At 51.3% G+C, this 23596-nt stretch overlaps 1 protein-coding gene across 19 annotated transcripts in view; it reads right to left on the bottom strand.

Moving 5' to 3' along the window:
* Positions 1–23596, bottom strand: part of Wdr27 (WD repeat domain 27) — a 170497-nt gene that overhangs the window by 62590 nt on the left and 84311 nt on the right. For 9 of the 19 annotated variants that reach the window (XR_007109388.1, XM_047557521.1, XM_047557519.1 and 6 more), the window contains 4 exons: positions 22883–22980; positions 21458–21560; positions 18029–18246; positions 9565–9663 (listed from right to left, as the gene is read on the bottom strand). Coding sequence is in view for 13 of the 19 variants with exons in the window: in XM_047557521.1 (XP_047413477.1) it covers positions 9565–9663; positions 18029–18246; positions 21458–21560; positions 22883–22980 (518 nt within the window). In the remaining 6 variants the exon portion in view is untranslated. Of the gene's footprint in view, positions 1–9564; positions 9664–13364; positions 16276–18028; positions 18247–21457; positions 21561–22882; positions 22981–23596 lie in introns of those variants that run through there. The other 10 variants (XR_007109392.1, XM_047557524.1, XM_047557530.1 and 7 more) reach the window with 5 other exon arrangements.

Raw genomic sequence — 23596 nt, 5'->3', positions numbered from 1 at the left:
ACAGAGACATTCTCGTATAAATACAGTTATCTCATACTAAACAAAGGTGCCAAAAATATGCAATGGAGAAAAGATAGCCTCTTCAACAAATGGCTGGGAGAACTGGAAATCCAAATGTAACGAAATGAAATTAAACCTCTATCTCTCACCCTACACAAAAATGAACTCAAAGTGGATCAAATACTTAGGCACCAGAACAGAGACCCTGAAACTAATAGAAGAAAAAGCAGGACCAAATCTACATTAGGACCTTTCTTCCTTAACAAGACTTCCAAAGCACAAGAAGTAAAATTAAGAATCGATAAATAGTATGGATTCAAACTAAAAAGCTTCTTCTCAGCAAAGGAAACAATCAATTACTTGGAGAGTCTAGAACTGGAAGAAAATCTTTACTGCACACACCTTAGATAAAGTGCTAATCTCCAGGCTATATGAAGAACTCAAAAAACTTAACACCAAAAAAACCCAATCAACAAATGAGCTAAGGAACTGAACAGACACTTCATAGAAGAAATATAATTCATCAACAAACATATGAAGAAAAGTTCATCATTTCATGCAATTAGAGAAATGCAAATCAAAACTACTCTAAGATTTTGTATTAGTCAGGGTTCTCTACAGGAACAGAATCAATAGGAAGTATGATTATAAAAAAGGGGATTTATTTAGATTGGTTTACACAACCAGAAGACGGATGGTTCACAATGGCCGTCTGCACCTGGAGAGCTGGAAGAACCAGTAGCTGCACAGTCCAAGACACACAAGCCCCAAAACAAGAAAGATCAACAGTGCTTCTCACACTTAAGGAGGGACTCCACTTCAGTTCACTATCGCACATTCCAATCATTCCTAGACACGCCCTCATTGACACACCCAGAGGCCTTTTAATCATTGGCATCTCTTAATCCAATCAAGTTGACAATTCGAATCAACCATTACAGATTTCATCTCACTCCAATCAGAATGGAAATGATCAAGAATACAAGCAACAAAAAATGTTGGTGAAGATGTTAGGAAAAAGATATACTCATTCATTGCTAGTGGGAATGAATACTGGTGCAACCATTATGGAAAGCAGTATGGAGATTCCTCAGAAAACTTGGAATGGAACCACCATTTGACCCAGCTATCCCACTCCTCAGTTTATAACCAAAGGATTTAAAATCAGCAGCCACATCAATGTTTAGAGCAGCTTGACTCACAAGAGCTAAACTATGGAACCAACCTAGATGCCCTTCAACAGATGAATGGATAAAGAAAATGTGGTATATATACATAATGGAATATTAGCCTTAAAGAAGCATGAAATTTTGGAATTTGCAGGTAAATGGACAGAACTAGAGAATCTCATGGTAAGTGAAATAAGTCAATCCCAGAAAAACAAAGAATGAAGGAACTTTAGATTGTACAGAGAGCAGTGAGGTTAGGGGTGAGGCAGTGGGGATGGAAAGGACAGTAGAATGAGACAGACATTATTACCCTAATTACATGGTGACTCAGCACCATGTAGAGCCAGAGGAATGAGAAGTTATGCTCCAGTTGTGTACAATGTGTGCAAATGCATTCTATGGTCATGTAGAGAAATTAGAACAAATTAAATTTTTTTTAAAAATATGGAAATAACTGCCAGCTGCAGGACACAGTTTAATATGCACAAGTCAGTGCTTTCCTATGCATTACAATGAACAAATGGGATTTGAAATCTAAACCATAATACCTTCACACTGACAAACTAAAAATTAAAATATTTAGGTACAATTCTAACAAAATATCCATAAGATATAAATGAGAAAAAATATGAAACACTGATGAATGAAATAAATACATATATATATATATATATATATATATATACACATAAGAGGCCCTCCATGTCCTGCACAGAAAGATCCAGAATGTCAACTCAATATACAGATCAATGCAATCCAGTCCAAATCCCAGTGTCAGTTTCTGTATGTCAAAGAATTGATTCTGAAGTTTAAACGGAGTGGCCTAAGACATCCAAGAGCCAAAACCATGTTGAAGGAAGAGTGGCACCATGACACCATGGGTTCTGATACTCACCACCAGTACCCGCGGCCAGGCAGCTGCTGCTGGCAGGTCACAGAAAGCAGACCAGCAGAACCCGGTAGCCCACAACACCTGGCAGGCGATGGGGCTCTGCCAAAGGAGCAAAGGCTGTTCAGGAACATAGGCACCGTTCAACCAACGGTGCTGAGCAACGAGGTCCACACACAAAACCACAAACACAACAACACAAAACAACGAGTCTGGAGCAGATCTCGCCCCTTCCACAAAAGTCAACTCACGTGGTCACAGACTGACATGTAAAGTGCAAGACTGTCGCTCTCCCAAGGGAAAACTGGAGATCTAGAGGGCCCTGGGTCTGGCGCTGCCTTCTAACACAAGAGAAAAGACACCATTCATACGGGAAAGAATGGAGCAGCTGACTTCATTCAGATCACAGCCTCTGCTCTGAGAAAGACACTGTCAAGAGAGAGCAAGGGCAAGCCACACCCTGGGGGATGCGTGCCAGTCAGCTGCTGTCCCCTGGGGCCTTCCCCGAGGACGCGCTGCGTCACCTGGGCCCAGAGCAGTGAACTCACCAATCTACAGACTCAGACCCTCAGACCCTGAAATCTGAGCCCCAAATAAACTTTCCCTCCAGGTGTTTCTCCTCAGGTGCTCTGTTCACTGGAAAGCCCTGGAAACCGCAGGCCCAGCAGCAGGTGTTTCTCCTCAGGTGCTCTGTTCACTGGAAAGCCCTGGAAACCGCAGGCCCAGCAGCAGGTGGTTCTCCTCAGGTGCTCTGTTCACTGGAAAGCCCTGGAAACCGCAGGCCCAGCAGCAGGTGGTTCTCCTCAGGTGCTCTGTTCACTGGAAAGCCCTGGAAACCGCAGGCCCAGCAGCAGGTGTTTCTTCTCAGGTGCTCTGTTCACTGGAAAGCCCTGGAAACCACAGGCCCAGCAGCAGGTGGTTCTCCTCAGGTGCTCTGTTCACTGGAAAGCCCTGGAAACCGCAGGCCCAGCAGCAGGTGGTTCTCCTCAGGTGCTCTGTTCACTGGAAAGCCCTGGAAACCACAGGCCCAGCAGCAGGTGGTTCTCCTCAGGTGCTCTGTTCACTAGAAAGCCCTGGAAACCACGCAGGCATGGGTGCCCCAGCCAGTGGCGTGGCGCAAAGCGGCAGGCAGGCTGCCCGGGAGCTCGGGAAGCACAGGAAGCGGATGCTCCGCGGGGACCCACTGTCTTCTATCAGCGTTCTGCTTTGTGTTTTGGCATTTAATCTTCGGCTCCTATTTTTTTAATTTTATTTTCTTTTCTTACTCTCTTTTCTTCTCCTTTTATCATTCTATTTTTCTTCCTTTTTATTGTATCACTTTCTTCTTCTTCTTCTCAACTGCTTCCTGTTTTTTCTCTAACGCTTCTTTTGCCTTTTCTTTCCCTTTCCCTTTTTTATTTTTATCTTTTTTTAGTTTTTTAGTTTATTCCTTTTTATTTTTGACCCTGATATTTCTGCTGGTGTGGATGCTGCCATTTTTATTTGGTTTTCACTTCACTTGTGTCTGGTCTGCTTCCGTCTGCGGTTGCTACTACTATTAGTTTCCTTTTCTATGCCATGCTGGGACCAAGCCCAGCACCCTGGGCCCAGCCAACTAAGACCCAGCCCTACTCCACCCATGACACAGCCCTGTCCATGTCTCAGAAGACACTTCTAAAAGAATGGGAGGTAAAGATCCCCCACAGGTGACCCAGTACCACACAGGCTCCTGGACGTCAACCCCCAGACATGGCAGAGAGAAATACAAAGAGAATGGACACCCTGCCTACAAGGTGCCCTGCACAGTTGCTCCTCCGCCCTTTCAGAGCACATACTGGAGACCAGACTGGAAGAGTGACCTGTGCACGCCACACACTCCTCTTGGTAACTGTTGTCTGAACCACCCGAGGGTTCCACTCCTGCAAGACCCCCTGAGAAGGCAGATCCGGAGCACGCATGGTGCACAACGGCTCACAGCACGGCATGCAGGTGACACCCCAGCACATGCGTGAGAGGTGGCTGCCCCAGGAGGCCCTCACACAGGAGCAAAAGAGACCTGCCCTGCCGAGCACAGATCTCAACACAGGAACACAGAAGCCAGAAACCAGGAGGCAACATGACCCCTGCAAAGGTTCACAACTCTCTCTCACCAGCTTCAAAGACAGCAAGGCGGGTGGCATACTGGCTAAGCACTCAATAAATGAAAGTGACTCATGGGTTGAGGGGTGCAAAAAAGAGCTGACCAAACTAAGCAAGGCGACGCAAAATTTTGGAAACAGAAAGCTCAACATATCAAATAAAAAACCTCAGTTGAAGCCTCAGCAACAGACTAGATCAAGCAGAAGGATAAATAGCAGGTCTTGAAGAAAAGGGTGGTGAACTATCACAGTCAGGCACTAAGAAAGAACAGAACATACAAGATCTCTGGGACACCATTAAAAAACAAAAAGATGAATAGAAAAATATAAGGGAAACAAGGTACAGGCTAACGGCATAAAAACCTATTCAATGAAAAAAACAGCAGGAAATTTCCCAATATTGGGAAAGATATGGACATCCAGGCACAGAGGCATTTTAGGACCCTAAATAAACATGACTAGAAAAGAACCTCTTCATGGCATATTAATTCAAAGTGCCAAAAGCACAGAAAAAGAAAGCATGCTGAAAGCTGCAAGAGAGAAGAGCCAAGTGGCACAAGAAGGCTCCACAGGCCAGGAGGCCTGGGCATTTCTGGTCCTGGAGCACTGTGTCAGCAAAGCTGTCCTCCAGAACTGAGAGAGAGAGGCCCCCACAGCCAGCAAAACTGCAGTAGTCCACGACCGTAAGTCAGACTGCAGAAGGCGGAAGGAACCTTGCACACACGTGGGGCAGCAAGGTGAACAACTGCAAGAGGAAAAGAAAAAAATAAATCATCCTAGAGGAACAGATAAGCAAATGAGACTTGGGAAAGGACCAAACCTTAGCTCAATCATCTAACCTCTAAGACAAACAAGGAGGAAGGATCAAATGCAGGGTTTTCAAAACAACCAGAAGAAAACCCCAAAAATGACAAGAACCATGACTTTCAATAATAACCCTGAATATAACTGGCCTAATTCTTCAACTAAAAGATGCAGACTAGCTGATTTGATTAAAAACCACAATTCAAACCATTTGCTGCCTATAAGAAACTCATCTCACTGGCAAAAACATATATGCACTGAACGTGAAAGAATGGGGATTCCAAGCAAATGGAATCCAGACACAAGTAGGAGTAGCCATGCTCACCTCCAATGAATGGCACACTTCAAGCCAAAATTTGTCAAGGAGACAAATAAGTTCACCACATATTGTAAAGGGAACAATCCATCAAGAACATACAATAATTATAAAGAAGTATCAAATGTTATAACACACACTACTGGACAAAAAATATAGGTTCTGACACAATAATAGTGGGTGACTTCAATACCCAACTCACCAGTAGACAGAACATCCAGCCAAATTCTACCAAGAAACATTAGAGTGAAATTATACCTTATACATAGTGAACAATTATATGCCTACAGACTATTGCATTCACCTGTGTAATTCATATTCTTTTCATAAGCTCATGGAACTTTTTGCAAATTAATCATATTTTTAAAGTTCACAAAGCAAATCTTAGTAAATATTTTAAAACTGAAATAATTTTATATCTTATCAAACCATAATTGAACTAGAAATCAACACAAGAGAAAGTAGAGAAATTATGAAAAATATGGAGATTGAAGAATTTATTTTTGAGCAAATAATGGGTCACTGAAGAAATCAGGGGAAACACTAAAATATTCCTAGAGTCAAAGAAAATTGAACCACAGCACAAGAGACTCTGTGGGACTCAGTGAGCATAGTCCTGAGTGAGAAACCAATGGTTACAAGTGCCTGTGTTTAAGACAAATGTGAAATAAATAACCTGACAACATATGTCAAGGTCTCCTTTGAACAAGATCAATAAGAAGCAAACATCAGTACAAAGAAAGAAATGATAAAGATCAGAGCAGAAATAAGCAAAATAGAAATTGTAAAAGAGCAATCAAAAGAATCAATGAAACAGATTGGTTATTTCAAATGACAAAGAAAACTTATAAGCCCTTAGTCAAACTACCAAAAGAAAAAGAAGACAGAAATACATAAGTTTTGAGATGAAAAGATGATATTACAACAAACACCATTGAAATTCATGAAAATCTAGAAGTAATGGACAAATTTCTAGATATATTTGACCTACCAAAGTTGAACCAAGAGACTGAAAATATCTCAACAGAGCAATAACAAACAATGAGTTGAAGCAGTAATCAAATGTCAACAAAGAAAATTCCAGGACTGTACAGATTCATTGATAAATTTTCCCAGAATTTTAAACAAGAGTTAATATCAATACTCCTCCAATTATTCCATAAAGTGTGAAGGGAAAAAAATCCCTCCAAATCAATATCACCCTGCTACCAAAACCAGATAAGGATACAACATGGAAAGAACACTAGACCAATATCCTTGATGAATACAGATGCAAACATCCTCAAAAAAATAGTCCCCAAATCAAATTCAACAGCATGATAAAAAGATCATAGTCCATGATCAAGTTGGTTTCATTCCAGGATGCAAAGATTGTTGAACATATGAAAATCACTGAAGATAATACAGCACATAAGTAGAACCAGTGATAAAAATCACCTGATCATCTTCACAGATGCAGAAAAAGACTGATAAAACTCAATATCCCTTCATGATGAAAGCCCTAAAGAAACTAAGTAAGAAGCATTATACCTCCAAATAATAGAGGTGGATGAACTGATGAACAATTTCAGCAAAGTATCAGGGTACAAAACACACAATGATCAGTAGTCTCATAGTCAGTGTTTTTGTTGCTCTGACTAAAATACCTCACCAGCACAAATGTAGAGGAGGAAAGTTTATTTCAGGGCTCTCGGTTTCAGAAGTCTCAGCCCATAGAAGGCCAGTTCCATTCCTCAGGGCCCCAGGTGAGGCAGCACATCATGGTGGAGGAGTGTGATGGAGGGAGCCAGCTCAAATAGTGATCAGGAAGCCGGGAGAGAGAGAGAGACTCTACTCTTCAGATAAAAAATATGTACCCCATAGCCACACCCACAATGAATCACCTCCTCCAGCCACACCCCACCACTTCAGTTACCACTCAGTTAATCCCTATTAGGGAATTAATCACTGATTGGGTCAAGACTGTCACAACCCAATCATTTCTCCTTTGAACTTTCCTACATTGTCTCACACGTGAGCTTTTGGGGGATACAACATCTAAACCATAACGCCTTTCTATACCAATAATGAACTCACTGAGGAAAAAAAAAAAAAAAAAAACAAAACAGGAAAACAATCCTATTCACAATAGCCTTCAAAAACCTTACTGAGGAACAAACCTAACAAGGAGGTGAGAAGTCCTCTACAGTGAAAGTTATAAGACACTAGAAAGACAACAGGAGATGGAAAGATCTCCCATGTTTGTAGATAGGCAGAATTAATATTGTCTAAATGGGCCAGGTGCAGTGACACACAGCTGTACTCCCAGTAACTTGTGAGGCTGAAGTAGAAGGACTGCAAGTTCTAGGCCAGTCTCAGCAATTTAGTGAGACCCCCATCAATTTACCAAGATCCTGTCTTGAAACAAAAAGTTAAAAAGGACTTTGGTACTACTTGAGGGAAACACAGAGAAGACACAGATATTGGCACAAGCATCAATGTCCTGAGCAGGACTCCACTTGCTCAGGAAAAAAGAACAAGAATTGGCAGAGGTTTGAAGAGATGTAAAAAGTTTCTGCGCAGTCGGGGGAACAATCAACAGAGCATAGGACAGTCTATGCAGTGGGAGAGAATCTCTGCAAGCTATTCACCTAACAGGATGAATATCCAGAATACACACAGAACTCAAAAAAGTAAACACAAACGAAAAGTTGACCAAATCAATAAACAGGCAAATGAGCTAAAAAGATACTTGTAAAAATGGTTAATGAATATTTGAAAAAAATTCTCAAAATCTTTAGCCATCAGAAAAATGTAAATCAAGACTTCATTGAGATTCCATCTCACCCCAATCAGAATGGCTATTACAAATAATGATAAGAATAGTGATTGTGAAGATATGGAATAAAAGAAATGCTTATGCACCGTTGAGGGAATTTAAATTAGTACAGTCACCATGGAAAACAGTGTGGAAATTCCTTGAAACACCAAAATTAGGTTACTGTGTGATCTAGCCGTCCCATTCCTGGGTATGTCACAAAAGAAATGAAGTCAGCACACGAGAGACACCCACAGGACCTGTTTATGGGGGCATCATCGGGGTCAGCACCACTCAGTGTCTTGGAAAACCTGCAGTGAGACAAGAGGACTTTAAAGAACGTGATAAGAAGGACATGGAGAGGGAAGCTGGCCACTTCCTCACCTGCAACCACTGGGTTGGATCCAGAGGAGCGACCTTGACTGCAAAGTAAGAAATGTATTCACAAAACATCTGAAGGGATCTGCCAGCACCATGGGCATGCGACGTGCCCTATGTGCCCTACTCCCAGGTCCAGTGGGGCCCCACTGTACCCTGGCCCAGCACCAGGGTGGTGTGACTGACAGATGTCCAAGCCCTCTCTGTGGACTCCTGCAAACTCTTTCTTCAGGAGCAATGAAGAGTCCACTGGGGCATCTGCAGCCCTGGGGTTAAACAGGCACTATTCCCAATAGCCAAGACCTGGAACCAGCCCAGGTGCCCAATAAGAACGCACAACAGGGAATGGCCACATGTTACCAAGAGAAGCAATCATCTTGGTCTATGCAATATCAGCTCATTACTGGTAAGCGTGAAGCACAATGAGGATGAGATCTCAGGATTGTCTGTAACAGGGAAGAAAAATGGGACCTTAAAAACCCACCAGCAGAGGACTGAGAAGACAGGCAAGGGTGGAGGAAGCCCTCGGACAGAGGAGTAGCTGGGGCAGATCAGGGCCCCACTGTGGAGTGATGTTAGCGGTACACCCCACGAAGGGCTGCCAGAGGCCTGGAAAGTGAGAAAGGGCAGCTCCTTCTACAGAGGGCTTCCTCTACGTTCAGTACCAGAGCACCCACTTCTCTCCACTGATTTGCACGTTATTCTTTTCTCTTAAGAGTTTCTTTGAGCCTTGTGTCCTCTCTGCATCCCAGGTCTTGTCGTAAGAACTCTGAGACCTTATCCCACTGGCCCTGGTCCTTCTGCTTCTTCAGCTATCAGGGTGGTGGGTACTCCCTTGAGACCACACATGGCCACATCCGCCAGGAAGTTCCACCCTCTGCGTTTCAGCTGGACAGAGCACAGACACCAAATGACAGATACTGTCAGTATCGAAAAACACCCTCTGCATTTCTTTCTCCCCATAACCATTCATTTCCTAAGTTCTGCCTGCACTCAGTGAAAACTGGACGGAATCTTAAACACTATACAATTCACCCAAACGAAGCCTGAAAGATAGGAGAAGCATGGGGCAGAGGTTGCACAAGTGGGTGTACCTGGGGAGACGCTGGGTTGAAGGCCACTCCAGAGACGGTGTCTGCATGTCCCGCCAGCCGGTGGGAAAATGTGCTGCAGCCCAGGTCATAAACGTAAGCCTAGGAGACAAGAGAAGGGTTCTGGGTGGGCCAAGAGTCAGTGGCAGGCGCCACACTGCAGGGAAGGGCCGTCTGCAGCTGGTGGCGGCCATGGCAACACCTGCAGGGTGCAAGCCACGTCCCCTCTCTGCCCTTTCGCCCCACACCATAGTGAGCATGTGCATGCTCTCTCCCGGCACACCCCACAGATCCCCTCAACAGTTCGAGCGGGAGTGCCTGTCTGATGACTAAGGTTAAGGAGAAGAGAGTTCATATTCCAAACTCACTTTCACATCCCAAAGGGCATGAGAACGTGCTACCGTGTCCTTCCCCAGGAACCTGAGGGGGGACAGTGCCCGCTGCACTTGGCTTCCTGCTGGCACCTGGAATTGGAGCCTGCCCACCAGGGCTGTCTCCGAGGGAACTGCTGCTTCACGTCACAGGCACACACAGCCACGGGTGCCCTCGAGCTCTTCATATCGGGGACAGATCCGTATGAGGACCCCCGCGGAGTGACGCAGCTGCGTGCTTCCTGAAAGTCCACTGGTGGCGATGCCACGCTGCAGCAGGAGGCAGCACCAGGTGACTCCTGCTTCCGCAGAAGCCCCGACGGAAGAAACTTGCTCATGCCCAGACCATCCCCACGACTGGGCTGCTGGCTGAACGGTGGCTCTGAAGTATGTCTGCAAGCAGAGTGCTGAGGCCAGAACCTGGAGAAGTGGACACTCTCCCTCTTCTTCTGGGCACATGTGCCTGGAGGGCACACACAGCGCCGGGCGGCTGGTCCTGCTGGCACTTGCACCACGTGCCACTGGCACAGAGCGCCCAGCGCCTGCCTCCCCGTGAGCACAACCAGGCATGCCATTTGAGGTCGTCACTCCGGCCTCCGGGAGGCTGCCAGCATGGCTGCGGGAGCAGCCACCCGCCGCGGCTCTGCAGAGTTCCCTGGCTTTTCTGACTGTCTGCTGTCCTCCTGGGCCGCCAAGCAAGCACCCCTTCATCCTGGACGCGAGTGACCTCCCGTGCCCTGTGTCCTCGCAGGTGTCTCCTCTCCACCTGCAGGTGGGTGTGGGCAGGAGGCCCTGCTGGGAGCCAAAGGCTGTGCTCGAGGGCAGCCCAGGCGCCATGGTGAGCTTCCTCCTGGATCCTGCTCTACAAGCCATTGCTGCCCCAAATCCATGGGTGAGGTAGCCACCACCAAAGGAGAGGCAGCTCTTACAGGCCACAGAGCAGCCAGGGTCTCCACCAATGGGTGCCCCAGGCCAGCGCCTGTCTCCTCACCAGCAGGGTCACAAACTTACTTGCATAAATTATGAAAAGCAGTCTTGTGATTTTCAAGAGTCCTCTGTCCCATTTTTTATTCCCTTTATCAATTCTTATTAACTACATATTAAGCTTTCTCTATTTATAAAATTTTGGGGGTGGGCTAAAGTTTATTTGTAGCTTATGTTTCTTTGGGGGAGTACCGGGGATTGAACTCAGGAACACTCAACCACTAAGCCACATGCCCAACCCTATTTTGTATTTAATTTAGAGACAGGGTCTCACTGTTGCTGAGGCTCACTTCAAACTCACTATCCTCCTGCCTCAGCCTCCCAAGTTGCTGGGATTATAGGCATGCGCCCGGCTTGCAGCTTATGTTTGAAATACCAGTGTTTCGCTGACTTCTGGTTCCCTGTGTGCTATTGCTGTCTGCTTCTACTTGTGCCATGCCCTTTCCTGATGGCTGGCTCTTAGGTATGCAGCCCCTGCCTCCTTCTCTTCTGTGTGTGGCCTAGGTACTGGGTGCTACCAATTCCCCCCATGCACTGCTTGTATCTCAGAGATACTAACCCATGATGTTAGTGATATTGCCAGAAAAACCTACGATTTCACACTTTTGTTTTACACCTTTAAAACAAGGACAGAGTTTCAACATCTACATGGGAAGAGCTGCTGTTTCCTCTCACTGATGATGCATAACTCGATCACATGCTGAGGGACCACAGGCTGGGTCTGCTCTCTCAGTAGTGTACTGGGCTTTTTGCTGTGGTCATCATTTGAAGACAAGCTACCTCCTTGCTGACACACACATTATTAGGGTTTAGATGTAAGGGGTCCCCACAAAACCCATGTGAGACAATGCAAGAAGGTTCAGAGATAAAATGACCACATGAGAGATGTGACGTCATCAGTGGATTCATCTACTGATGGGCATGAGGGGTGGTGACTGTGGACAGGTGGGAAGTGGCTGGAGGAGGTGGTCACTGGGTATGGCTTGGGGCTTATGTTCTGCCCTGCTGAGAACAGCTCTCTGCTTCCTGGTCACCATGTCCAGAGCTGCTTTCCTCCTCCAAACCCTTTCTCCATGATGCTCTGCCTCATCTCAGGCCCAGAGCTATGGAATCTGTTGACCATGAGACTCTGAGCCCCAGATGAGTTTCCTACTCTAAGTTGTTCTTTTCAGGAGTTTCAGCAACACCGTGCTGACTCAGACAGACATCATTATGAATATCTACAAGATTGCTGATCCATGTGTAGAGGTTCCATGGCCTTGGAATTTGTGTACCCTTGACGACCCGTCAAGGACTAAGAGAGTATCTTAGTGACTAAGAGTCAGTCACTAAAGTCTAACTGGTAATTATTTCGTCCTTATGACTGTTTTGTGAGACTTGTGTGTGGTTCCTGTTGACTGCACGTCACACACGCAGCCTTTCCGTGTGAATTCCACCTGCGTATCCCAGGGCCTTTCCTGTGGTCCTCTCCTGTTGCTGCTGTTTGAGTCGTGGTCACATGGTCTGCTCACTCCTGTTTTCGCCTGCCTGGCATACCCTTGCCCATCTCTCCCTGTCCCTCCTGACTCACCTTGCTCTCCTATACTCAAACCCCAACCTGAAAGCAGAGGAGAGGCCAGCAGGGCAGAGGAGGGGGTCGGGGAGGGACAGACAGGAAGGGGAGCTGGGGCCTGAGGCCGCCCGGATGACAGGCTCCAGGAGGCGCCGCTGTGAACGATGACGGTGCACCAGTGGCATGTGCTAACAGCCCAGCATGCAAGCCTGCTTCCTTCCAGCCATGAGTCTGCTCACAAAGGCTCATCCTGGACCCCGATGTGCCGCACAGCTAGGCCTCTGGAGCAGGCTGTGTGCACCAGAGCCTTTGCTGCTCAGGCTGCCTTGCCTCTGCTTGCTTGGATGTCTCTCCTGGTGACCTGGTTGAACTGGTCTGTAGTGTTCCATTTGTCAGAGCTTCAGAGGAACCCAGCCTTCCTCTCTAACCCTGTGGCTGGTGTCTCGGGTACCTTCACCTCTCTGCTCCACCTTCCCTGACATCCAGTTCGAGGTGTTTCAAATACACAGAGTTCACAACTCAAGCAGGGTGTAGGCCCATCCTCCCAGCTGCTGGGGAGGTGAGGCAGGAGGATCAAGAGTCTGAGGTCAGCCAGGCAATGTAGCAAACCCTTACCAAAGAGGAGTCTATATTCTACTAACAATGTCCCCTGACAACGATTCACTCGGAACTTACAAAGTGAGAGAACTTGCCTTCCGGTTGCACTCTTCCTTCTCCCATTTTAGTATCAGTTTTAAAGCACAAGAGCTCCAGCATTCATACAAAGCCCTCTGCCCTTCACAGACTTTCTCGTCTTAGCCAAGTGTTTCACCAGCTCTAGCATTCACAGAGGGCCTCGTAACCTCCCTACCCACAAGTCTTATGCACTCACAGAGGACCTCCCACCCTCCACTCACCTTCCAGCATTAGCAGGTAGTTCTCAGCTCCAGCATCAATACAGGCCTCCCCCTTCTAGTCTGAGCCATGAGGATCACCAGCTCCAGCATCAATACAGGCCTCTACCTTCTAGTCTTAGCCAAGTTGTTCAACATATCCACTGCTTGCCTTCAGGGTTTCATTTAGGTTTCTGTGGTCTTAACTGGGTTTTCTGGATCCTTTTCTTCAGGAGTGACTTGGGGAGCACTGTTAATTCTGTCTGCATGCTTACAAAGGCATCCGTCTCAAAGATCAGGTAGCTGGATATACAATCCTGGCCTGGCCTCCAATACATTCCTCCCATAGATTGTTACGTATATAAGGCCCTGGAGAACTCTCACCGGGCTGATGTTCCCGGCAGCATCTGCTTGGCTCGGCTGGACCCATGAGCTGTATTTGTGTGGACATCAGTCACCCAGTTTTCGTAAACCGTGTTTCTGAGCTGACCACTAGGAGTCAGTCTTCCCAGGTGCTCACTAAACCTGCAGATTTGTTCAAGCAATTTCAAGTTCAGGAGAAGTACAGCTGAATGACAATTTTAAATACCAGTTCTGTCAAGATGCCTTTCACAAGTATGCCAGGGATTCCACATGTGCCCTCCCTCTGGGACGCTCCTCCCTGTGTCCCGGGCTGGCCTTCAGGGCATCTCCACTGCTGCACTCCCCGGCTCCCCAGCATCCACTCGGACTCAGGCCTCAGAGTGCAGGTTTTCCCTAAGCCCTTGGCTGCCAGCCCACATCTCCAGTGTTCACCATCCGTCTCCGTGCTCGCTGTTTCTCCTTCAGCTGTTGAAGTGCTATGCATTTTCTCAATGTCTTTCTGCTAACTTCCAAATACATCATTCATTCCATCTTTTCAAAAACCACAAGCTGGTTGCCTGTGAAAATGTTGGGGGTTCATCTGCACCTTTTTGTGTTACAGAAAGGCCTACCATGCACGTGGCATGCAGAGCAAGAGAGCAATGGAAGCAGATGCCATCCGCAGGCACTACCAAGGACCACATGCAGAGGAAGGTGTGCCCAGGAAGACCAAGTGCCCAGGAAGGACCCTGTGCACAGGAAGGACTGCATGCCTTGGAAGGACCATGTATCTAGGAAGACCAAGTGCCCAGGAAGGACCATATGCCTAGGAAGACTAAGTGCCCAGGAAGGACCCTGTGCATAGGAAGGACTGTGTGCCTAGGAATTACCATGTGCCCAGGGGGACCCTATGCCCAGGAGGACTCTCTGCCCAGGAAGGACCATGTACACAGGAGGACTCTCTTCCCAAGAAGGATCACATGCACGGGAAGGACATGGCCACCTTCTTCATGACGTTCAAGAATAAAAAGATTTTAAAAGTGTTGCAACCATCAACAAGTTGCTTCTAGCCACCAAGAAAGAGGTCCCAGGAGTTCTTAAGACTAAAGCTTCTTCCTATTCTCAGAATCCTACCATTTTGCTATGGACGTGCTGACTCTATGCTACCTGGGGCACAGAGGCAGGTGACACCCTTCTGTGAGGACTTTATCTCTCAGGTCATGGATGTCCCCTGATGTTTCTGGTGATGCTTCCCATACTGAGTCCTCGTAGATGGACTCTCACCTCAGGTTTGTTCCTCGGTTTCCTGCTTTTGACCTTTAACTTTGACTATCACTTTTGGTTGGCATGGCTTTAATTTCCAGAACTGCAGCTTACTAGCTTTGCAGATTTCCATTATGTGGTCATTGTCCTCCTTAGCTGGTTGTCCCACATTCTCCTGCTTCCCTGAATATGCTGATGGCAGCAGATCCTCCTCGGTCACGTGCAGTGCCTGATGGCAGCGGCCTCCCAGGTCCTCCTCAGTCACGTGCAGTGCCTGATGGCAGCGGCCTCCCAGGTCCTCCTCAGTCACGTGTAGTGCCTGATGGCCGCAGCCTCCCAGGTCCTCCTCAGTCACGTGCAGTGCCTGATGGCCGCAGCCTCCCAGGTCCTCCTCAGTCACGTGCAGTGCCTGATGGCAGCGGCCTCCCAGGTCCTCCTCAGTCACGTGTAGTGCCTGATGGCAGCGGCCTCCCAGGTCCTCCTCAGTCACGTGTAGTGCCTGATGGCCGCAGCCTCCCAGGTCCTCCTCAGTCACGTGCAGTGCCTGATGGCAGCGGCCTCCCAGGTCCTCCTCAGTCATGTGCAGTGCCTGATGGCAGCGGCCTCCCAGGTCCTCCTCAGTCATGTGCAGTGCCTGATGGCAGCGGCCTCCCAGGTCCTCCTGGACCAGGTGCAGTGCCTGATGGCAGCGGCCTCACAGGTCCTCCTGGGTGAGAACCTGGGGCTGCCCCCAGCAGGCCAGGCAGAGCTGCCCAGAGTCCTTGTGGATCAGTTTGCACCACAAGCACCACCCCTTTCACGTGGGACCACAGAAACAAAAGCAAGGTCCTACAAGAAGCAAGTGATGGCACCTGTGACCTCTGCAGGCTGCCGCAGGACATGAGCTCAGATCCAGGACGGGTCTCAGGAGACCGGGGGCAACATGTGCTGAGCTGACATCACACTCTGTCACCTGGGCACACAAGGAAGCCTCCACAGGCCGTGCGTGTTTTCAGAAAGTCACTCAGAACCAAGGGATCACCTGCTCCCAGCGTCGACCTGGAGCACGGGAGCCCTGTCTGCTCCGGGAGGACCCTGCTCTCCCCAGCCACCCGCTCGCTCCAGAAGCACCAGAAGCACCAGAGCCTTGCCCACCACAAGCCCTGTTTGCCTCCAGCCAATTTCGTGGGGCCACCACGCGCCTTCTGGACCTCCTCAGACACGTCTGAGACCTTCCTGCTTCCTGATTGTGGAGGGCGAAACCAGGGCCACCGGAGGGGCGCAGCAGCCTCAGTGGGATGAGCGGGGCCTGGACTCCATCAGGTGAGGCTCTCCTCTTCGCAGGTGACATCTTTTTGTCACCATTTATACGAGAGAGAATATGTTTGGAAAAATATGACAGAAAATTCCTTAAACTTGGTGAAAGACAAAATGTCAGATTCAAAGCACTTAGCGAATCACAAATTTGAGAAATTAGAAGCAAGTTCCAAACTCCTGGAAATAAACAATGAGAGAAACGTTTGAAAGTGTCCAGGAAGAAAACTGGCACGAAGGAAGTCAAAGGCTGCAAGCCCTTCAGGTCCAGGTCCACCAGAACCACACCGCTGAAGGACAGGGCAGCATGCTCAGAGTGTCCAGGCCGTCCAGCAGGCCGGCACCAGCAGGGCACATGCTGGGGGAGAGTGGACCAGGGCGTGAGACGTGGGAAGGCAGGGAGCTCAGGAGCCCACCGTGGCCAGAGGCCTGAGCAGAAGCCCCCAGCAGGGAAGTCGCTGTGCTGAGAAGGCCTGGCACGCCCTGCGGCCACAGTGACAAATGGTCGAGGGGGCACAACGGGAGCAGGGCGCAGCACAGCAGGATGCAGGTCGGCGCACAGATGCAAGGCACAACCCAGTGACCCCGCAGCACTAGGCGGGAAGCACACAGGGTCCCTCGCAGGGCCCACATCCACATTTCCTTGAACCGGTGGACGACTGTGAAGGGGTTGAGGAAAGGCCAGTGAGGACGCACACTCTAGAACCACACCCACAGCCCAGAGAAAGGTAGCTCAGAGCTGCACGAAGCAGAATGTTCACAGCATACTGAGAAGATCCAAAAGGGACAGGCATGGTGACAAAAGGAACAGCAGCCAACACACAGGAGACCAACAGAAACACCAGGACAGCAGCCTGCCCCAAACCTAGAGCCACGTCCCCGTCCAAGTCTACACACAGGCAAAGAGGAGCGGCCATGCCCCAGTCACCTCTGAGTGAGGCGTTTCGCATAGAGATGTGGGTAAACTGAAACAGGCCAAGCAGGATGGAGATGGGAAGAACCTGAAGGCAGCCCAGCGACCTGTGGATGCCATGAGGTCCCTGGGACACACACACACATACATACACACACACTTACGTTTTTGAATTTTTATGAAACTGTATTCTAAAAGTACTGGGGACTGAAGTTTGTCCCCACAAAAGCATTAGTGAAAGCCAAGCTGCAAGGGATGCTATCAAAGGTGGGGCTGCTGGAGGCAGTTGGGGTCCCATGGGCTTAGGAGGCCATGGCCTCACCAGGGCTCGGAGTCCCTGTAACCAGAGGCGTACCCTCCCCCTCCCTCCTGTCTCCTCCCCCACCCCCTGGAGGACAGGGGAAGGCTGGCCATCTGCAAGTCAGCAAGGCATGGTCACTGGGCACTGATGGACACTGCAGAGGCTCTGCACACCTAGGCAGTGGCCTTGGCGGTCCAGGCAGGCAACTCCACCCTCACATGGTCCTGGCCTCAAGTCCCAGCTCTGAGTCTGGCCAGTGACTGCCTCAGGGACCCTGCAGTGCACACAGGGTCCTCTTGTCCCCACCCTGCACAGCTCCAGCCTCGCTCCAGCTGCGGCCTCCTGCTCATGATCGCCTGGCCGCTCACCTGGCTGGGCTCCTGATACATTTCTGCACTTTGAGACTCTGACTGGGGTTTTTCAAATCTCTCCTCCCTCCCCTTCCACCACCAGCTCGGCGTCTGCTTTGCTCCCCTCGCCTCACGAGTGGCAGAGCCGCGTGCCACTGTCAACACTCCGCAGGGGTTTCTCCGCCAGACTCCCCAGCTCCCTGCACTTATGCTGTCTTCCCAGCACCTGGAGAGCAGGCTGGACCACGTTCTTGGTTCCTCGTCTCCGCCTGCAGCCTTGTCGGGATGACCGCTGCTGTCCACGTTTCCACCAGCGTTCTGGCCACGCCTCAGAAGTGCTCCCTGCGTCTCAGACGCCTGCAGCGTCCCCAGCACCAGCGCTGCTTCCACGTCAGGAGCCACTGCAGCAGCTCCGTTCTTCACCGGCACCAGCGCCGTGCCACCCTGCAGAGAGCCCAGGTTGGTGGACAGAGACCTGCTCTGCCACTGCTCTGGAAGGTCCAGGGTCCAGGGTCCAGGCACCGGCACTTGGCAAGGGCCCTCCGGCGGTGCTGTCACTGGTGCAGGGCAAGGGCCAGCAGTGCAAGGGGCTGGACTCACCTCAAGTGTGGCAGTCCATTCATGAGGGTCAGCGTTCCTGGCCCTAAAGGCGCCCCTCTGAATGCCAACACGAGCTTTTGGATGGGACACTCAACCACAGCCAAGTCCCATAGGAGAAAGTGTGGTGGCAAAACCAGACCTGGTGGTGACCTCAGGTCACAAAGACGTTCAGCAAGAAACCGGTGCCTGGGGCAGGGCCGGCCCCTCCCTCCCCACCTCCTCCAGGACGCTGCGCTAGCCACGTCCCCACCTGCTGGACTGAAAACAGCTGCCCTGGAGTCTGACCTCTCCCTCTCGATAGGAGCACCCTGGGCAGGCTTTCAAGGCTGACCGATGCCTGTGGAAAGAGCCCTCCTCTGTTTCTGCGGCAGGCTTCCTGTCAGGACCCTACCCAAGGCCTCCGTCCCTAAGATGAGGAAGTGTTTTAAAAGAGGAAGAAAACCAGTGACAGATGGGTCTAAGACGGCACCACACACCTGTAAATGTCCTAAGGAAGCTGCGGACCAGGGCTCAGAACCCGGAGCCTGCTGTCCCCTGGGCCAGGACCAGGGCTCAGAACCCGGAGCCTGCTGCCCCTGGGCCAGGACCAGGGCTCAGAACCCGCACCCTGCTGTCCCCTGGGCCAGGACCAGGGCTCAGAACCCGGAGCCTGCTGCCCCTGGGCCAGGACCAGGGCTCAGAACCCGGAGCCTGCTGTCCCCTGGGCCAGGACCAGGGCTCAGAACCCGGAGCCTGCTGTCCCCTGGGCCTGGACCAGGGCTCAGAACCCGGAGCCTGCTGCCCCTGGGCCAGGACCAGGACTCAGAACCCGCAGCCTGCTGTCCCCTGGGCCTGGATCAGGGCTCAGAACACGGAGCCTGCTGCCCCTGGGCCAGGACCAGGGCTCAGAACCCGCAGCCTGCTGTCCCCTGGGCCTGGATCAGGGCTCAGAACACGGAGCCTGCTGCCCCTGGGCCAGGACCAGGGCTCAGAACCCGGAGCCTGCTGTCCCCTGGGCCAGGACCAGGGCTCAGAACCCGGGGCCTGCTGTCCCCTGGGCCAGGACCAGGGCTCAGAACCCGCGGCCTGCTGTCCCTGGGCCAGGACCAGGGCTCAGAACCCGCGGCCTGCTGTCCCCTGGGCCAGGACCAGGGCTCAGAACCCGCGGCCTGCTGTCCCCTGGGCCAGGACCAGGGCTCAGAACCCGGGGCCTGCTGTCCCCTGGGCCAGGACCAGGGCTCAGAACCCGCGGCCTGCTGTCCCCTGGGCCAGGACCAGGGCTCAGAACCCGGGGCCTGCTGTCCCCTGGGCCAGGACCAGGGCTCAGAACCCGCGGCCTGCTGTCCCCTGGGCCAGGACCAGGGCTCAGAACCCGGGGCCTGCTGTCCCCTGGGCCAGGACCAGGACTCAGAACCCGGGGCCTGCTGTCCCCTGGGCCAGGACCAGGGCTCAGAACCCGGAGCCTGCTGTCCCCTGGGCCAGGACCAGGGCTCAGAACCTGGAGCCTGCTGTCCCCTGGGCCAGGACCAGGGCTCAGAACCAGCAGCCTGCTGTCCCCTGGGCCAGGACCAGGGCTCAGAACCCGGAGCCTGCTGTCCCCTGGGCCAGGACCAGGGCTCAGAACCAGCAGCCTGCTGTCCCCTGGGCCAGGACCAGGGCTCAGAACCCGGAGCCTGCTGTCCCCTGGGCCAGGACCAGGGCTCAGAACCCGGAGCCTGCTGTCCCCTGGGCCAGGACCAGGGCTCAGAACCCGGAGCCTGCTGTCCCTGGGCCAGGACCAGGGCTCAGAACCCGGAGCCTGCTGTCCCCTGGGCCAGGACCAGGGCTCAGAACCTGGAGCCTGCTGTCCCTGGGCCAGGACCAGGGCTCAGAACCTGGAGCCTGCTGCCCCTGGGCCAGGACCAGGGCTCAGAACCCGGAGCCTGCTGTCCCTGGGCCAGGACCAGGGCTCAGAACCCGGAGCCTGCTGTCCCCTGGGCCAGGACCAGGGCTCAGAACCTGGAGCCTGCTGTCCCTGGGCCAGGACCAGGGCTCAGAACCTGGAGCCTGCTGCCCCTGGGCCAGGACCAGGGCTCAGAACCTGGAGCCTGCTGTCCCCTGGGCCAGGACCAGGGCTCAGAACCAGCAGCCTGCTGTCCCCTGGGCCAGGACCAGGGCTCAGAACCCGGAGCCTGCTGTCCCCTGGGCCAGGACCAGGGCTCAGAACCCGGAGCCTGCTGTCCCCTGGGCCAGGACCAGGGCTCAGAACCCGGAGCCTGCTGTCCCTGGGCCAGGACCAGGGCTCAGAACCCGGAGCCTGCTGTCCCCTGGGCCAGGACCAGGGCTCAGAACCTGGAGCCTGCTGTCCCTGGGCCAGGACCAGGGCTCAGAACCTGGAGCCTGCTGCCCCTGGGCCAGGACCAGGGCTCAGAACCTGGAGCCTGCTGTCCCCTGGGCCAGGACCAGGGCTCAGAACCTAGAGCCTGCTGTCCTCTGGACCCACCGGCGTGAGATGAAGCTCTCCACGTGCGGCTTGCTGCTTCTCCACTGTCTGTTCCTTGCAGACACTGGAAGACACTGGAGACTCATGGAAGAGAAGGTTCGAGTGCCCCAGCCCAGCAAGGCCAGGAATGTGCCCCATGGACGGTTTCTGCCTCAGATGCCTGAGAAGGAGCAGAGCCCACCACACTGCCAGACCACTGACTGGCCTCCAGCACCGTGAACAAGAAGACCCTCAGTCCGAGGCCTCCCACGGTGGTGCACGGTCCGGCAACCCTGAAAAACTAAAACCAGACCTTCTCGAGTGTCAGGGACAGAGGGACGTTGAGGTGCACTGCACCAGACCCCTCTCCAGGTGCGTGCATGGTGCGGCGGGGGCCGGGGAAGAGGGAGGGAGGCTTCCCAACAGCACCTGTTCCCTGAGGGGGGCACTGAGGAAAGGGCCCCTCAGAACTTCGCCTGCCACGCCAAGACACGCCACAGGACGGGTGAAGCCTTGGTGAAGGGCTGGTGCCCCTCAAGCTGCACAAGGGTGCCTGCCCCAGGGTCGTGAGACAGCATCGCTGGACTCTGCCCCGCGGCTCTCGTGCACACCTACATGTCTGTCCTCAGCTCCACAGGCCACGAACCGTCCGCAGGGACTAAAAGCAATTCCACAAGGATAGCTGCGGTTTGGATGTCCTTCAAAACTGCGCTCACACCTGTAAGGACAGTAAGAAACACACATCTCAACACAGATCAGAGGAAGCACGCCACTGTTCCTTTTCCCCACAAAAGGAGCAAAAGGAGCACCCGGACAATGAAGACACTTCCTTTTTTTTTTTTTTTGCTGCTTGCTGGAGATTAAACTCTGGGCCTTGCAAACAAGCTGGGCAAGCTCCCCACCATTGAGCCACATCCTGAAAACATCTTATGTTTGAGAATTTTTCAATGGTTAAACAAAGAGATCTTAAAAATCAATTTAAAACCATAAATTCCCGAAGATGATAGAATGGTAAATAAACTTCTCATATATAATTGATATAAGTTCAAAAAACAAAAGGCAGAATGTTTTCTCTGATATGCGGAAGCTAATTCACAATAAGGGGGGCATAGGGAAGAACAGAGTCACTTTAGGGGAGTGAAGGAGGGGAAGGGGGATAGGGAAGGAAGGTTCGTAGAATAAAACAGACATTAGTACCTCATGTGCATGTACGACTGCATGACCAATGGGATCCTGCTACATGTACAATCAAAATGTATAAATGCAGTCCACTGTCATGTACAACTAATTAGAAAAAATCAATTAAAAATATTAATAGTGATTTCTAGAGATTGTCATAATGTAAAGACAAACCTTCTACCTCATAAATCATGTTAGAGCTCTCACCGAGCACGTGAAGACCCCAGGCTCACTTCCCAGCACCGCAGAAAAGGAGAAATGAAGAGTCAAATTATTTAGGTAAAGGGTTCAGACTGCAGGGAGGCACAACAGTCTATCAAGGGAGTTAAGGTTCACAAACAACTATTTACTAAGGACCTTACACAATTTTATTGTAAAAAACATCAGAGCATCGTGACAAGTGAATCAACTAGACTCAGGAAGACAGTGTGGACCCTTTTGTCACCTGAGGAAGCACCTCCTAGAGAGGGAAGGGTGTGTGGGGCTGATCAAACAACATCACACGCACCAGTAAGCCTGACCCAATAAGACCCACTGTTCTGTGCACCATTATGCACCATTTTAAAAAGAGAACTGGCACTAGTTTTATGGAGAGAGACTCCGTGCCTCCCCAGGGAATGGTCAAGCAGCATGGCCTTGCTGGACGGCACCCCCGAGTGGTGGGCCTGGTCTCCTGCACATCCTGGGATGGGGTTTCCTGTGTGTTTGGGGACTGAGCAGCACACAAGCACCCTGCTGGTGGCAGAAACCTGTCCCAACTGTGGTAGGTGAGCCACAGCCTCAGCACACTGGGAGAGGCCAGGCTGTACTCCTGGCTCCAGCGCCTTCCCACAGCAGTGCTGCGAGGCATGCAGGCCTTACCTCAGGGTCCTCAGGTCCCACAGTCTGACCCCATCTCCAATGGCTGTAGTCAGGAAGAGATTATAGGCCTGGGACTGTTGGGCTGTGAATGACGATCCCTGAAAGCAGAAGGGAAAAACCAAGATGGGTTTTTAAAAGCTGACTTTAAAAACATTATGCTGCCAGGCACAGTGGTGCACACCTGTAAACCCAGTGACTCCAGAGGCTGAGGCGAGAGGGTTGCAGGTTGAGGCCAGCCTCAGCAACTTATCAAGGCCCTGTCTCAAAACAAAAAGCACAAAGGGGCTGGGGTTGGAGCTCAGGGGTAGAGTTCCCGGGTTTCCCTCCCAGTGCAAGTAAACAAAGGCAAGATGACACTGACCTCGGACAGTGCCTCAGTCTTCACAGTAACAGATTCGCACGGTTCTTATTTGTACGATTTCAGTCAGGCTTCAGAACTTCCAGCACAATCCCACACTGCCTCACAGCCCTTGAGTCCACGGCAAGCTGTGCGTGCGACTGTGGTCGCAGAGAGGGCAGGCAGTCTCGGCTTGTGCCAACACACTCCTCAGAGCTCGCCTGAGGGTCGCGTCACCAAGGAAGCCGTCCTTGGGTGCACATGCCATGCAGCAGCGGAGGCTGCACACTAAGCAGAGGGTGTGTCTGGCCCTAAAAGTCGTCCCAGGTTGTTTTCTCCACATGTCATGCCACCAAGAGGCACAGAGCCAGAAACAA

This window comes from Sciurus carolinensis, chromosome 7 (genome assembly GCF_902686445.1).
Source record: "Sciurus carolinensis chromosome 7, mSciCar1.2, whole genome shotgun sequence".
NCBI classification, from domain to species: domain Eukaryota; kingdom Metazoa; phylum Chordata; class Mammalia; order Rodentia; family Sciuridae; genus Sciurus; species Sciurus carolinensis.
This window is presented reverse-complemented; position numbering and strand designations above follow the sequence as displayed.